This window comes from Chiloscyllium plagiosum, unplaced genomic scaffold (genome assembly GCF_037043375.1).
Source record: "Chiloscyllium plagiosum isolate Xiang-an unplaced genomic scaffold, Cpla_swu_hap1 HiC_scaffold_17, whole genome shotgun sequence".
Lineage (NCBI taxonomy): Eukaryota > Metazoa > Chordata > Chondrichthyes > Orectolobiformes > Hemiscylliidae > Chiloscyllium > Chiloscyllium plagiosum.
The window spans coordinates 25,401,710-25,419,596 of record NW_028270155.1 but is presented as its reverse complement, the minus strand read 5'-3'; the positions used below and the strand labels follow the sequence as shown (position 1 = coordinate 25,419,596).

Here is a 17,887-nt window from a genome sequence, read left to right as displayed (position 1 = left end):
ACAAGAAGGCCCCTCAATTTGTCCATCCCTCCCTGCACTTTGTGCCTGTAGATTTGTAGCATGGGACTGAAGTGCAACCAAAATTTAAGGAGCAGCCCCTTCAACAAACTAAAAGGCAGCCATAAACAGAAACATTCTATGTACATATGAAAAGCTGTTTCTTCCAGGCTATAAAAACTACATGTGACCCAGCACCCAGTGAACTTACTCAAGCAATGATTGCATGGGACTGTGCAATGGCGTCTCTACCATACAATGTGAACATACACCAAACAGTGGTGAAAAAACAAAAAGCACTTTGGAATAAAATATTATCTATCCTGACTATCTGTAAGAGAATGAATACTGAGAGTGCAGAGATATAGCTGGCTCAGCCCAAACTAGACAGGTACTCCCATCTTCATGTGTTGTTGGATGTAGGAAGTATGTTTGGTGCAGAATGATGTATCTGCACCTCTTGTCCACATTGCCCACACTGCACCCTGAAGTTCTATTTGGATATTCATCCATTTCTCATTTTACTAGCTGACTATTTTCAAAGACCTGGATATTTTGTGGAAGAAGCTGTTTTCCTCATTTGTCAATTGCGATATGTGGAATCAAGGCTGGAACCAGACTATTTTTTAATCATTCATGGGATGAAGGTGTCACTGGCTAGACTAGCATTTACATTTCAATATAAATTCCACCAACTGCTGTAGCGGGATTCACAGCCAGGTGCCCAGAACATTACCTGAGTCTCTGGATTAACAGTTCAACAACAATACCACTGAGCTGTTGCCTCCCACCAATCTGTCAAATTTCCTTCCACAACAAATATAAATGTCCATTTTTATGTAGAGTTTGGTGACATGGAGTGGATAAGCTTAAGTTGATGTCTCTAACCTGTAACTAAAAAGAATTGACTTTTTATGGGCATATGAGTATGTAAAAACATAGGAATATAAGAATGAGGTGCAGGAGTAGGCAATTTAGTCTCTCAAGCCTGCTCCACCATTTAGCATGATAATGACTGATCTCATCTCAGCATCAAGTCTGCTTTTCTGCTCGCTCTCCGTAACCCTTCAACCCATTACTAATTGAAAATCTGTCAATCTCCTTCTTAAATGTTCCAGTGTCCATGACACTCTGGTGTAGTGAAAACCACAGATTCATGACCCGTTGAGAGAAGTAATTTCTCCTCATTGCTTTCTTAAATCTCCTATCTCTTATCCTAAAATTATGACCTCTTATTCTAGGTTGCCCCGCATGAGGTAACATCCTCTCATTGTCTTGTTTGTCAATCCCCTTTACCATCTTATATACCTCAATTAGATCTCCTCTCATTCTTCTGAACTCCAGAGTGTAAAGACCTAAACAGCTCAATCTCTCTTCAAACAACAAACCCCTCATTACTGGAATCAATCGAGTGAATCTGTTCTGCACTGCCTCCAATGCAACTAAATCCCTCCTCAAGTAATGCAACCAGAATTACATGCAATATTCCAGATGTGGTTTCACTAATTCCTTGTACAATTGCAGCAACAATTCCCTACTTCAATACCCTCTTCCTTTAGCAATGTGTCGAAATTCCATTCGCATATGGTTCTAATTAAAACCATTACTGTGTGAAATCCTATCAGGAATATACTTCTGATTTTAAAATCACATGTTGCCCGAGACCCTTTGATGTAATACATATCCTTCGGAAGTCGTCATTGTTTCATTAGAGAGCAATGATTAGCATTGAACTTAACCTGAACGTCACTGTGCCTCAGGTGGAGGAGGCATTGACCCCACTGTACAAACCGGCTGTATAGCTAACTGAGCTAACCAACTCTCTAGATTCCTTATGGAATAATGAATGAGCTACATTTGTAGGTTGATATTGAGTACAGGTGATCATTTGGACCACTATATTTGTGCTGAAAAAGGGTCAAAAGGTTGCAAAACTAACTCAAGCTGAAACTAAGAGTTAATAGTACTTTTAGCTAATTTCAGGTGATTTGTTCCAGTCCTATGAAATGTCAAACACTGGGTTTTCTGTACCAACTGCCCTTTTGGCAGTGACAAAGTTGTTATCTAAACTGGATATCTAATCAGGATAGTGATAGTGTTGCTTTCTCCAAAATGCTTTAACCTTGCTTGAACCAGGTATCACACAGCACCTACCTTCCCTTGCACCATTGAAATTTATTAGATCCTGCAGGTGCCTGAAATGGGGTGCAAGACTATAAGAAATAGGAACAGGAATAGGCAATTCAGCCTGTTGAGCCTGCTTTGCCATTCAATAGGGCCACGGCTTATATGACACTCATCACGCCCACCTTCATGCCCTTTCCCCATACGCCTTGGTTCCCTGACTGATCAAGAATCTGTCTATCTCAGCCTTAAATATACTCAAGGACTCTGCCCACAGCTCTCTGTGGCAAGGAGTTCAAAGGCTCTCAATCCTCTGAGGGAAAAAAATCCTCCTCATCTCATTTTTAAATTGGCACTGCTTAGATTTGAGATCATGTCCTCTGGTCCTGGATTTTACCACAAGAGGAAACATCCTGTCAGCATTTCCCTTGTCAAGTCCCTTAAGAATCTCTGTATATTTCAATGAGATCACCTTTCATTCTTCTAAACTCCAGTGAGCAGAGATCCAACCATTTAGCTTTTGTTCATAAGACAATCCCTCCATACTGAGGATCATTCCAGTGAACCTTCTCTGAACTGCCTTCAATGAAATGATCCCTTTCCTTAGATAAAGAGACCAAAACTGCTCACAGTTCTACAGTTGTGCAGTTACAGTAAGACTTCCCTACTCTTATACTCCAAACCCCTTTGAATACAGCCTTATGTTGCATTAGCCTTCCTGATTACTTGCTGTACCTGTGTGCTAGCTTTCTGTGTTTTGTGCACAAGAAGCTCCATGTCTCTTTGTGTTTCAGATATCTGCAGTATTCCTACTTTACATAAAACTCTTCTTTTTCTCAATTTCAAATTGAACAACTTCACATTTTCCCACATTATGGTCCATTTATCAACTTTTGCCAATCGCTTAACCCAGCCAGTATCTTTCTTTAAACAGTTTGTATCCCTCTCACAACATCCCTTCCATCTATTTTTGTGTTGTCTGCAAATTTGACTACAGTGCATATGCTTTCTTCCTCCAAGTCATTAATATAAAGTGTATATTGGTGAGGTGCCAGCACTCATCCCAGTGGAACTCCACTGATCACAGGTCACCAACCAGAAAAAACCACGCCCCCTCCCCACCACTAGCCAATTCACTACCCATGCCAACGTACTACCTCCAACACCGTACACTCATGATTTAACCTTTAGTATGTACCTTGTCGAATGCCTTCTGGAAGTCCAAATACATCATCTCCTGGTTTCCCTCTATCTGCCCTGGCTAAAAGTTCCTTGAAAAATTCTAATGTCAGACATGATTTTCCTTTCATGAAGATATGCTGACTCTGTTTAATTAGACTATGTTCTTCCGTATATGCTGCTATTACCTCCTCAATAATTGGTTTCAATATTTCTCCAATGCTAATCAGCCAATAGGGACTCACATATTGCCTCCCTTTCTTTTTGAATGGGGTGTCACATTAGCAGTTTTCCATTCCTCTGGTAGTCCTCCAGGATCCAAGAATTTTTACAAAGTTAAATAGCATCTGCTATTTCATTAGCTATCTCTTTTAGGATTCTTGGATGAAAGCCATCATGGCTAAGGGGCTTATCTGCTTTTGTCTAATACTACTTCTGTAGTGACAGTGATGGTACTTAATTCCTTCCCATATTCTTTACTTTTAATTAAATATTTAAAGTAATTTCCATCATAAAGACTAATGCAAAATACCTGTTTAACATCTCTGACATTTGCTTGTTCCCCGTAACCCATATCCTTCATGAGAGTATGAGTTCTAAATTCTTCCAACTCTTCCAGCTCAGTTAACAAATGTGGTCACTATGAGATAGACTCTGCACATCAAAAGATTTGTGTTGTTTTCATTTGAAGAACCATGTGTTAAAATTAATAGACAATAGACAATAAGTGCAGGAGTAGGCCATTCTGCCCTTCGAGGAGAAAGTGAGGTCTGCAGATGCTGGAGATCAGAGCTGAAAATGTGTTGCTAGAAAAGCGCAGCAGGTCAGGCAGCATCCAGGGAACAGGAGAATCGACGTTTCGGGCATAAGCCCTTCTTCAGGAATCCTGAAGAAGGGCTTATGCCCGAAACGTCGATTCTCCTGTTCCCTGGATGCTGCCTGACCTGCTGCGCTTTTCCAGCAACACATTCTGCCCTTCGAGCCTGCACCACCATTCATTATGATCATGGCTGATCATCCTTAATCAGTATCCTGTTCCTGCCTTATCTCCATAACCCTTGATTCCACTATCCTTGAGAGCTCTATCCAACTCTTTCTTAAACAAGTCCAGAGACTGGGCCTCCACTGCCTTCTGGGGCAGAGCATTCCACACTCTGGGTGAAGAAGTTTCTCCTCATCTCTGTCCTAAATGGCCTACCCCATATTTTTAAGCTGTGACATCTGGTTCGGGACTCACCCATCAGTGGAAGCATGTTTCCTGCCTCCAGAATGTCCAATCTTTTAATAATCTTATATGTCTCAATCAGATCCCCTCTCAGTCTTCTAAACTCAAGGGTATACAAGCTCAGTCGCTCCAATCTTTCAACATAAGATAGTCCCGCCATTCCAGGAATTGACCTCGTGAACCTACGCTGCACTCCCTCAATAGCCAGAATGTCTTTCCTCAAACTTGGAGACCAGAACTGCACACAATACTCCAGGTGCGGTCTCACCAGGGCCCTGTACAGCTGCAGAAGAACCTCCTTGCTTCTATACTCAATCCCTCTTGTTATGAAGGCCAGCATGCTATTAGCTTTCTTCACTACCTGCTGTACCTGCATGCTTACCTTCATTGACTGGTGTACAAGAACACCCAGATCTCTTTGTTCTGCCCCTTTACCTAACTTGACTCCATTTAGGTAGTAATCTGCCTTCCTGTTCTTGCCACCAAAGTGGATAACCATACATTTATCCACATTAAACTGCATCTGCCATGCATCTGCCCACTCACCAAACCTGTCCAGGTCACCCTGTAATCTCCTAACATCCTCCTCACATTTCACCCTGCCACCCAGCTTTGTATCATCAGCAAATTTGCTAATGTTACTATTAATACCATCTTCTATATCATTAATATATATTGTAAAAAGCTGCGATCCCAGTACTGATCCCTGCGGTACCCCACTGGTCACCTCCTGCCATTCTGAAAGGGAGCCGTTTATCACTACTCTTTGTTTCCTGTCAGCCAACCAATTTTCAATCCAAGTCAGTAATTTGCCCCCAATACCATGTGCCCTAATTGTGCTCACTAACCTCCTATGTGGGACTTTATCAAAGGCTTTCTGAAAGTCCAGGTACACTACATCCATTGGATCTCCCTTGTCCATCTTCAGAGTTACATCCTCAAAACATTCCAGAAGATTAGTCAAGCATGATTTCCCCTTCATAAATCCATGCTGACTCTGACCTATCCTGTTACTGCTATCCAGATGTGTCGTAATTTCGTCCTTTATAATTGACTCCAGCATCTTTCCCACCACTGAGGTCAGACTAATTGGTCTATAATTTCCTGCTTTCTCTCTCCCACCTTTCTTGAAAAGTGGTATAACATTAGCCAGCCTCCAATCCGCAGGAACTGATCCTGAATCTATCGAACTCTGGAAAATAATCACCAACGCATCCACGATTTCTAGAGCCACCTCCTTCAGTACCCTGGGATGCAGACCATCAGGCCCCGGGGACTTATCAGCCTACAGTCCGAACAGTCTCTCCAACACCAATTCCTGGCAAATATAAATTCCCTTAAGTTCAGGTCCTTCAGCCACTGTTACTTTTGGGAGATTGCTTGTGTCTTCCCCAGTGAACACAGATCTGAAGTACCAATTCAACTCTTCTGCTATTTCCTTGTTCCCCATAATATATTCCCCTGTTTCTGTCTTCAAGGGTCCAATTTTAGTCTTAACCATTTTTTTCCCTATCACATACCTAACAAAGCTTTTACTATCATCCTTTGTATTTTTGGCCAGTTTACCTTCGTACCTCATTTTTTCTCTGCGTATTTCCTTCTTAGTAATCCTCTGTTGTTCTTTAAAAGCTTCCAGTCCTCCGTTTTCCCACTCATCTTTGCTATGTTATACTTTTTCTCTTTTGACTTTATATGTTTCTTAACTTCCCTCATCAGTCAGAGCCACCCCTGCCTCCTCATAGGATCTTTCTTCCTTTTTGGAATGAACTAATCCTGCATCTTCTGCATTATACCGAGAAATATCTGCCATTGTTCCTCCACTGTCATCCCTGCTAAGGTATTGCACCACTGAACTTTGGCCAGCTCCTCCCTCATAGCTCAATAGTTCCCTTTATTCAACTGAAATATTGTTACGACCGATTCTACCCTCTCCCTTTCAAATTGCAGATTGAAGCTTGTTGTATTATGGTCACTACCTCCTAATGGCTCCTTCACTTCGAGGTCCCTGATCAATTCTGGTTCGTTGCACAATACCAGATCCAGAATTACCTTCTCCCTGGTAGGCTCCAGCACCAGCTGTTCTAAGAATCCATCTCGGAAGCACTCCACAAAGTCTCTTTCTTGAGGTCCAATACTATCCTGATTCTCCCAGTCTACCTGCATGTTGAAATCCCCCATAACAACTATAGTAACATCTTTGCAACAGGCCAATTTCAGCTCCTTATTCAACTTACACCCTACATCCATACTACTGTTTGGGGGCCTGTAGATAACTCCCAAGAGGGTCTTTCTACCCTTAGAATTTCTCAGCTCTATCCATACTGACTCTACATCCCCTGATTCTCGGTCCCCCCCCCCCCGCAAGGGATTGAATATCATCCCTTACCAACATGGCCACCCCACCCCCTCTGCCCGTCAGTTTGTACTTACGATAGCAAGTATAGCCTTGAATATTCATTTCCCATGCCCTGTCCACTTGAAGCCACGTCTCAGTTATCCCCACAATATCGTAGCTGCCAATTTCCAAAAGAGCCTCAAACTCATCCATCTTATTTCTAATACTTCGTGCATTCATATATAGTATTTTTAATTTGTTACTGCCCTCACCCTTCCTATCAAACCCTATTTCACTCAACCTTACGGCATGATCCCTTTTTGAGTTTTCTGCTTCATTGATACCGTTGTCTTTCTTGACTTCCCTTGTTCTAACTTTCCCTTCAATTTCCTTCTTAAACTTCCAGTTTGTCCCCTACCCCCCGCTATTTAGTTTAAACGCACCTGTGTTGCAGTAGCAAGCCTGCCTGCCAGAATGCTGGTCCCCAACCTATTAAGGTGCAAACCGTCTCTTTTGTATAATTTATGCTTACCATAAAACATACCCCAGTGATCCAAGAATTTAAATCTTTGCTTCCTGCACCAGTTCCCCAGCCACACATTCAAGTCCATGTTTAAATTTAAGAGGTGAGAAAGTTAATTTCATCTCATTCAATTTTGTCCAAATTTGTGTTTGAATTTGTGAGAGCTGACCGTCCTATGCAAGCTGATGTTTGCAATGTAAATAAAGTGCTATGGGAAGTAACCCAAGCTGAAACAAGTCTTCACTTCATTATTTTAGTTTGAATTTGTTAAATCTTAATAAGATTGCTAGAAAAATCATCAACTGAATACTGTTCTGGAATTTATAGGCTGAATTTTCCTATTAAATGCTAATATAGACTTTCTTGAAATGAGGACTTCAGACTCAATTGGAATGAAGTACCATTTTTGCAAAGTGCAATGAAATATCAGCATTCAGCTTGGGGTGAATTTGTGGTTTGTGTATTTTCACACAATTGTAACAGTATTTTGATGGGGAGGTGCCAGTGTTGGACTGGAGTGTACAAAGTCAACAGGCTTTTGATGTGGAGGAGGAAATGGCTATCAGAATTTAGCCTGACGTTGAAAGCATTTCATGCCTGCATTAAGAAAGAAGCAGACAGAGGAATATTAAAATATAAGCTGTTCTTTGGGTTCTCTAAACGTGTCTCTTCTTTCCATACAAAATGAATGTGTGGTTATTGTTGCTGAATCCTTGAGGAGTTTCTCTGTTCACCTTTTTCTACAATATACTATCAAAGCAATATCTTATTTTTGAACAGGGTGGGACAAACTCAGGTAGGTAAAAACAATGACTGCAGATGCTGGAAACCAGACTCTGGTGCTGGAAGAGCACAGCAGTTCAGGCAGCATCCGAGGAGCTGTAAAATCGACGTTTCGGGCAAAAGCCCTTCATCAGAAACTCAGTCTGCTCACAAAATTTATGACAAAATGTTTAAGGCCAGTATGCCTTTACTCATAGTTTTAGTTTTGTACTTTATGGAATAAGTTCCCTGCTTCTCTGCTCTCAGTGAGGATTCAGTAAAATAGAGCATGGAATTCAAAGCAAACATCTGACTATCTGTTCCATATTCTCTTTGAGCACTCTGCCAGCTTGGAGCACAGAGTCAGGGAATTTACATTTCTGTGTGTAAATGTTCTACATTCAGTTGAATAAATTAATTGCTTACTATTTTGCAGCATCTCCCTCAAGGAGCTGAAGATCATGCTACCTCAAGTAAACTGCAGAGTGCCGAATGTGAAGTTCCTTAAGGACAAGATGGGGGTATTTATCCTTTAAGCTAATTGCCAATTAGGTTTTCATGATCAGTTATGGCCTGAAGTTAAGTGATAATATTTTCATTCAAAGAATATGCTGGGTCAGAAGGTCTGGGTTCAAATCCCACCGACTTTGTACATGTGTCATAGCACATACAAACAGGTTGATTAACAAGTAATTTCAAAATGTAATACTCTGTTTACCCCCAATTAAAGTGTAATATATTCTATCTCTCTTAAAAAATACATACCGCGAGTTTCATTTCCAAAAGCAATAAGTCCTGTACAGAAATACAAAGATGAGTAACAATTCCCCTTGTAGATAGAAGTTTGATTTCTTTTCCAGTGGCTTCAGATCAAAGATAAAATCTTTAGCAGTAAGTAAAATCTTACAAGCTTAAGAGCAATGAAGGCCCTGTTTGGTGCATTACTGATCTGACTGGTGCTGCACTCAGCTGAATTGCACATGAATAGTCCAGACATTGTTCACCTTTACTGTGAACTGAGGTAAAACACCAGGGTTACAGTTAATGCTTGTCAAGTCACACAACCGATGGTGTTTATTTGTGTTTAGTGCATTGGTTCACAGGACTCAGAACTGGAACGGGTCTCATAACTCTCATAGCCACATGGGTGTGTGGTCATGCAGCAATCTGGAAGGTACCATGCTGTGCAACAAAGATTCTCTTTAAGATATCTTAATAGGACTGCACTGCTCAACCAACAGGCCATGCCCAACTAAGAACAATGAGAGGGAATATTACCTCACAGCTTTTAACATCTCAATCCTACAAAATGTAAATACTACCTCAAGCAGTTATAGGCAGTTCTGGGGTGCTGTGCGTTTCAGCAGCGCAATTTGGCTATAACTTCACTGAAGAATTAGGGAGGAGGATCCAAGATGGTGGCGATCTGAGAGGTCTGCTTTGCTGAGCTCACTATCTCAGTTCAGGCAAAGTAGCACTTTCACCTCCTCACTTAAGTTATTTCTCTGAAAATTCGACATTTAAAGAGCTCTAGAACTTATACAAATTGCTCATAAAGTTTGTTTTACTAAAGAAACACGACAAAACGTAAATGTTCCAGCAAGTCCCAACACATGGGGCCCTCACCTGAGAAGTCGGACACTTCTGTGGCTGCAGCTGCAGCAACCCACTAGTCCGTTGGAGTTGCTCACTCACCAGGCACTGGTTACTGAGTTTGTGAAACTGCAAGACATGATAGAGTTGTTGATTGAGGAGAAGTTCCGCGGTAGGCTGGACCCGATCTCGGAGTACTGGAGAAGCAGGTGCTTACCTTACAGGAGCAAGTTGACGACCTCGAGAATAGAAATAGATGGAAGAATATTCATGTTCTGGGGATGCCGGAGGGAGTAGAATGTGACCAGTCAACGAGCTTCTTTGAAAGCTGGCTGCTGCGATTTCTTGGTCTGGAGGCTACGTCAGACTGGGTGAAAGTTGAAAGGATCCATCGAGTTGTGCTGCAGAGGCCTAGTGCGACTCCATAACTACAGGGACAAAGCTAAAGCCTCCAGAATAAAGGGAAAGAATCCACAGGCCTTAACTTATGAAGGTTCCAAGATAATGTTCTTTTAGGAGTTTTCTGCAGCTGTACTTTGTAAAAGGAAGACCTTTGATGAAGCCAAGAGAAGACTGAGAGACCTTGGTATCCAGTGTTCCTTAAGGTATCCGGCAGTGCTATGCTTCATGTTTGATGGGTCTGTGCACTCTTTTGACTCTTCAGCCAATGTGAAAAATTTTCCAGACACTATAACATGGATCAGGTAACTTAAAGGATGTGAACAGTAGTGTTTCTTTTTCCTTTTTCTCTCTCCTTTTCTTTAAGAACATGTTGCTGAAACATTTCTGATATTAATGGGTGTTAATGTATATTTGAGAATGGTAGAGTGTCAACTTTTAATTTCCTTGTTAGTTTTTTTTACTCTTTTCCTTTTTTGGGCCTGAGTCTGGGATGCGGCTCAAGATGGAGGGAAGTATGAAGGTATTTTTGGGATATGTAAGTGAGCTCCGTGTTCAGGGTAGAGTCCCTCATTAAGTGTTTTGTATTTGGTTTACTTTGTTGGTTTTTTGTTTATGTAGTTACTAGTATGTTAGATGTAGTAGTTTTAGCTTATGTATTTTTTAGGTTTCATGAGTTGTTTTTGTTTGCGCTCAGCAGTTGATAAATCGAGTTGTTCCTTTTTGGAGTTTAAATGGTGTTCGACAGATGCATGGCTAATTGTATCCTCAAATGGAATATTAGAAGGAGCAATTCTCCAGTTAAGAGGAAAAAGGTGCTTTCTAGTCTAGAAAGGAGAGAGTGGACATTACCCTTTTGCAGGAGACTCATCTCAATTATAAAGGATACTTGAATTTGTAGCAGGGTGGGTTTGACGGGGTGTATTTCTTCTCCTTTAATATGAGCAGTAAGGAATAGGCCATACTCATTGGGAAGAATCTTTCATTTAAGTTGTTAGATTAAAGATGAGTATGGGTGGTTTATCATTCTTAAGGCCTCAAGACATGGCGCAGTGTTTTGAATGTTTATTGTCCCCCAGCACATTTTTGATAGATGCATTCTCTAAACTGATGGCTCTTGCACCACGGCAGATTATTATAGGGGGAGACTTTAATTGCCTCATGGATCCCATGGTGAATAGAATGCTTCAAGGCCCCTCAACACATTCTTTACAATCCAATCAACTAGTGGACTTATGTGCGGAATTGGGATTGGTTGGTGGATGTCTGGAGACGTCTCCACCTCACAATTTCTAATCTTTTCTAATCTGCACAAGTGTCATACTCGAATTGACCTTTCTCTGACCCCTGCATTATCCTTGGATTTGGTAACATCCTGTATAATTGGAAATGTCACTATTTCGGATCACGCTGCAGTACATCTAGAGAGTGAGGTTAAGGTGTGTGGTACGGGCTCTCGGCACTGCGAATGGATCCCTTTACTGTTAAGGACAGTAAGTTTGTTGAATGTTTCCTCAATGAGTTTCAGGTATTTTGAGCTACCAATTCAGATACAGCCAGTAACCTGTCTGTCCTTTGGGAGACTGCTAAGGCTTATATCTGGGGGACAATTATTTCTTACTCTGCCAGTCAGAAGTGACAGAAGGGGGAGCAACAATGCCTGCTCGAGGCGCTGAAAAGGCATATTTTAATAAGCCATCATGGTTAAGCTGCAGCAGGTTACAGCTCTTCAGTCCACCTTGAATTCTGTGCTTATGCAAACAGCAAGGAAGGAACTTTCCTTTGCGAAACAAAGACTTTGAGCATGGCGACAAGTCGGGCAGGCATCTGGCATATCTTGCCAGGAGAAAGAATGCCCCACCCCCCAATCCATTACCTAAATTAGGGACTGGGATGGTCACTTGTGACTCTAAAAAGATCAGTGCTGCATTTCAGAAATTTTATTTTGAACTATACCAGTCTGAACGTTGTGAGGATGAATGGGCCAAGATGGAGTCTTTCTTTAAAAAACCTGGATCTTCCAGGTGTTACCTCTGAACAGGCGTCTTTCCTTGATGCCTCTTTAACAGTACAAGAGGTACACGAAGCTGTGAAATAGATGCTGAGTGTGAAAGCACCTGGCCCCAATGGTCTCCCTAGCTAGTTTTACAAAGAATTTGTAAGTATACTGTCGGTACCAATGTTAAACTCGTATATTTACTCATCTAGCCACGATTGGCTTCCACCATCCCTGAGAGAGGCTAATATCTCCCTCATTCTTAAAAAAGGGAAAACTCTAGAAGAATGTACCTCCTATAGACCCATTTCACTTTTAAATGCTGATTTTAAAATTTTGTTTAAGGTTCTTGCATTAAGATTGGAAACTGTGCTGCCTTCCACTGTCAAGGACGACCAGACTGGTTTAATAAAAGGCTGTAGATCCTTCAATAATGTCAGGAGGTTACTGAATATGATTCAAGTGTGTCGGCAGCAGTCAGTTCAGGGATTAGTGATTCCCTCGGATGCAGAAAAGGCATTTGATCGGGTCGAGTGGCCATATCCTTTCTATACACTTGAACGATTTGGATTGGAGGAGGTTTTTCTTAGAAGGGTGAGGGTCCTTTATACTGATCCTCTGGCAGCGGTTCTCACCAATGGTGTGAGATCTAGTAATTTTAATATTGATAGGCGTTGTCCCCTCTCACCATTACTTTTTACATTGGTGATTGAGCCACTTGCAGAGTGATCCACAGGGATCCTAATGTAGCCGCCCGAGAAGTAGGATCTAAATCGCCTAAGATCACATTATACGCGGATGATGTTCTTGTTTTTTTTTTGTCGAATCCAGTGGTGTTGGTACCCCATTTGATACAATGTATCAATTCATTTGGCTCCTTCTCAGGTTATAAGATTAATTTCTCAAAATCGGAGGCTATGCCTATGGGAGTCTTATGAGAATATCTGATGTGGAGGGTGAATCATCATTCTCCTTCAAATGGTCACAGGTGGGTTTTCTTTGTTTAGGCATCTTTGTTGCTCCTGTCTCTGATCAGCTGTTTAAGGTCAATTTTGCGCATCTGCTCGACAGGATTAAGCAAGATCTTCAGCGATGGGAGGCCTTTCCAATATCCTGGCTAGGCCGGGTAGCTCTTATCAAAATGAGTGTCCTCCCCCGTTTGCTCTACGTATATGAATGCTCCACTTAATTTTTCCTCAGCAAACATTCCAGAGACTTAATGGATGGTTTAACTCCTTTGTTTGGTGCCACAGACAACATCTTATCAAACTGGCTAAATTGCAGTTACCTCATGGGTTGGAGAGTGTGGACCTTCTGGATATTAGAAGATGCCAATTAAGTTCCTTTTTATCTTTTGTTAATGATTGGGTTTGCAAGGATCCGGCGTCAACATGGCTAGTGTCCCCTCATTAGCCTGTTATTCTTAGATAAAATTAAGGCGGTTATGGAATATTGCTGTAATCTGATAATTATTAATACTGTTAAGGCATGGAGGGCAATGCAGCAGAGTGAGGGTAATATATCCAAAACATCCTTTCTTACCCCTATAGCTGGTATGCTGGGCTTTCAACCGGGGATAATGGACTTAAGCTGTGGGATTTAAGCTCTGGACAACTAGGGGAGTCTCCTGTTTGGGTGACTTATTTGAAGGTGAAATAATGATGACCTTTGACCAAATAACCCATAAGTATGGTTTAGCTAGCAGACTCCTTTTTCACTTTTTTTATTTCAGGGATTTTATTCAAAAAGGGACCATGCTATTGACTGACCCCTACAGATCTATTATGGAGAAGAGGGTGCTTCATGCTAAAAGTACTTTCTCTATTAGTGTGCTTTACCATATGTTAGGGTTTGAGATCTCTATGGAGGCATGGGAGGACATTTGCGAGAATGCAAGGAAGATTTCGATCTGTAATAGGACCCATGCCATGCAGTTAAAGATTCTGCACAGGATGCATTTGGCCTCAGACTGTCTCTCAAAAGATTTTTTTAAAGTATATTTTTATTGAGGAAAAAGGGAAAACAAAATTTTTTTTGAATATTATGACAGACACAAAGTCAAACAATTCAAACCAATGTTAAAAAAACAAACCCAGCAATTACATTGGTAAATAAATAGTAACTAACAACTGAGCTAAAAAAGCAAAATTTTAACAGTAATAATAATAATAACAATAATACAGCTCAACAAAACAAAGCAATAGGTCATTGAGCGCATAAGTTTATACATATTCATACGTTTGTAGTTCCTCCTCTCTGGATACCAGATTCATTACAGAGAATTGCCAAGGCTATATAAAGGCTCTTATTAATATGGTGGACAAATCTGGACTCAGCTAGCCCAAAAAAGGCTGCCATGTCTTATAAAAATTCTCAGTTTTATGGTGCACCATACTCTTTAAGAAAGTCCATGGAGGTGTGCTCCATGACTAGCTTACACCAGCCCGCCAGCCCCGGGGGATTGTCCGACATCCACCCTCATAGAATGTTCTTTCTGGCACAAAAAGTGAGGATACTGAAAACCCTTTTTTTCTGGGCATCTAATGAAAGTGAATTAATAAGGCCAAGAAGAAGAGATACCAGGTCCATCTCCACCTCTGTCCCCAAGGCCTTCTCTATTACACCTACCACAGTGCTCCAGTCTGCCCACAGTCTGTTGCAGGACCAAAGACAATGAGTCAGCCTGCCCATGCTCACTTTACATCCAGGACACATTGAAGATGCTCCCGCTTGAAATTTAGCGAGGTGGTCTGGGGCCAGATGGACCCTATGGAGAATTTTCATTTGGCGTGGATCCTGTTGCAAATCGAGATCCTTCTTGCATTTTTGCAGATATCCTCCCATATTTCAGAAGAAATTTCAACATCCAGCCCCTCTCCCATACCTTACAGAGCCATTCAGTCTCATCCGAGGGACCCTCTCCCAGTAGACGATACAACCATCCCAACCGCCCTCTCAACTCCTATAAGCTAGGGTCACACCACATACACCGAACACCCAGTAGAGAAAAACTAGCACCAAGAGCAAAGTGTGTACTATAAACAAGTAAACCAAAAATAAATATGTCACCCATCCCTTAACATAACTTAGAGATTAAAGATAAATACTCTATCCATCTTGGACATCATTTAATGCAACTTACTACCAGTAAGGAGACTCCACAAAGTCCTTTTTAAAGAAGAACAAACCCGAACAGCTCTTTGCTCTATGCCTATTCAGCCGTTCGATTTAAGTCAATGTGTCCACAATATTCTTTGCTTTCTCTGGTGAGTCAAACAAATGTATAGATCCATTATGATTGATTCGAAGCACTGCTCGATATCTTGAAGAATACTGGATCCCAAGCTCTCTCAGTCTCCTCTCGACATCATCGTAGGACTTCCTTTTCCGGACCACAGCCGCCGCGAAATCTTGAAAGAACATGACCCTGGAGCCGCCATATACCAACGCCCTCAGATCCCTCCCTCGGGCTCTAGAGGCTTCCATGACCCTCTGCTTGTCTTTATAATGATGGAACCTTACCAGGACAAGACGTGGGCGCAGATCCGCACCTGGCTTTTGTGCCGCGATCTGGTGGGCTCTTCCAGTTGTTATTCTTCTTTTCTCAACCTCCAAACCAAGGAATTCTGAGAACCACTTCTCGAAGAATTCCACTGGTCACTCACCTTCTGTCCTCTCTGGTATGCCAACAATGTGCAGGTTCTTTCTTCTGCCCCTGTTTTTGAGATCCAGATCCAACAGACCCCGGACCTGTGTTTCCAGGGCTTCAATCCAGCTCTTGAAGGAGTCAGTCTCTGCCTGTACCCCTGCAGCCCGGTGCTCAAGCTCATCGGTCCTTTTTCCCATGTCTTGTAGAATAGAGGATACAGGAGCCAGTTTCTCTGAGCCAGATTCTTTTCTTCGAACTGCTTCCCCAGGATCTCGCGAGATTTGGTCAGCTCCTTAACCAGGGTCTGGTGAGTGAGCAAGCCCACTGAGCACCAGGTGAGCTTCCTCCTTTTTTTGGCATTCTTCAGCTGCAAGAACAACGGTTAGTCATTACGTTTGTTTTGAGATTCTAGCTCCTTTACTATGTTTTTAGTAAAGTGAATGGGATGGGTTCAGGCTCTGTTGTGATATGGTCAGTGTTGTGATATGGAGCCCACAAACGCAATCCTAACAGAACTCCGCCATCTTGGATTTCTTCATCTCTCAAAATTTAAGTTGGGAGTATCTTTTAAAGTAAGTATCCGCACTCTCACTCTTGCCACAGGCTCCGTACATACTGGAATGCTGTGGTAGGGGTTTTAGAATGGGTCTTGGGGACCGAATTTAAGGTGGATGCTATCTCTCTTCTCCTGGGCCTACCCAATATACCTTCTCTGGATGCCCATGGGCAAAATCTTTCAATATTCTCACTTTTTGTGCAAGGAAAAGTATTTTAATGTGTTGGATTTCTGAAAACTCGCCAGGTCTATCAGGTTGGCATAGACTTATCATGGAACATATTCCTCTGGACTTTTTATGAATATGGGACATCAGAAAACTGAAACTTTTTGTCAGATATGGCAGCCCTCTTTGGACTATCTGGATGTAGATTTATCTGCAATCTTAAATAGGACTTTTGTGTAGCCATGATGGTTTGATCTAGTGTACTTGATGTCCTTGGAGGAAGAATTTCAAATAAATTTGTGTATATCACTCAATGCTTTCAGAGGTCGGGAGCTAATGTTGTGTTGTGTTGAGCTGTTCTATTTATTTATTTATTTATTTATTATTACTGATTTTCTTATTTTGCACATGCATATAGCTGTTTTTTTTGTGTTGTTTTTTTCATTATCATATACACATAGAGTAATTTGTTTTGGTTGGCTTGTTGGTGTTGTAATTTCTTGTAATTTTATTTAAAAAAACTTCCTTTAAATAAAAATATCTCTTAAAAAAAAAGTATTAGGGAATGATATTTTCGAGAATGTTTACCTCTGTCAGCGATGGCGTGATTCCAGCAGGGATCGGTTTGTGCACCTCATTCTGTAAGTGCGCCGATGTTGGTGCCATTCTGCACATACGCAATGTCAGCACCACTTTTCGTGCTGCACTGCACATGTGCGATGTCAGCTGCTGACAGCAGCTTTCTGGGAGAGGTACTGTACAGAGAGCAGCTTTCTGACATTTTTTAAGTGTACTACGTTAAATTTACTTTTATTACATAAATAAATACGGTTTCAATCTTCGTTCAGGTTGAGCTATACTCTGCATTAGACATTTGGGTGATTTTAGAGTGACTGTGAGTGATATTTTCTGCTGTGCTGCTCCTAGCCCCACTTTTCCCATAGGCCCCATTATTTCTATTAAGTGATTTTTTATTAAGCGAGGTTTCGCTGGAATGTGACTATGACGTTATAGGAGAACGACCTGTCCCGAAATATAACTGCAGATCAGTGCATTCAAAAATGAAATTGCTCCATTGTTAAAAAAAATGTCAATGGAATATTATCTTGGAATTAGAATTTTGTACATTTAATTTTCCTCTTACCTATCAGCAGGATTTGGAGCTGTTCAAATCAGTTACACAGTAGACCTGAACATAAGATATGCCAGCATCAGGAGCGATAGCAAGATTACAGGCACTCCCCTGAAAGTGAAGGACAGTGATTCAATCAGTGCTTTGGTCTGAGACATTGACATTATCTTATTCAGGAAGGGATCCCCATGCCTTACTTCAAAGAACAAAAAAACAACCATAACATCTTTCTGCACTGTGACACCCAACAC

At 41.4% G+C, this 17,887-nt stretch overlaps 1 protein-coding gene across 1 annotated transcript in view; it reads left to right on the top strand.

The window, feature by feature from the left end:
• plcg2 (phospholipase C, gamma 2) overlaps positions 1-17,887 on the top strand; it is a 202,550-nt gene that overhangs the window by 108,760 nt on the left and 75,903 nt on the right. The window contains exon 5 of the mRNA XM_043706657.2: positions 8,582-8,666. Coding sequence (XP_043562592.2) covers positions 8,582-8,666 — 85 coding nt within the window. The remainder of the gene's footprint in view (positions 1-8,581; positions 8,667-17,887) is intronic.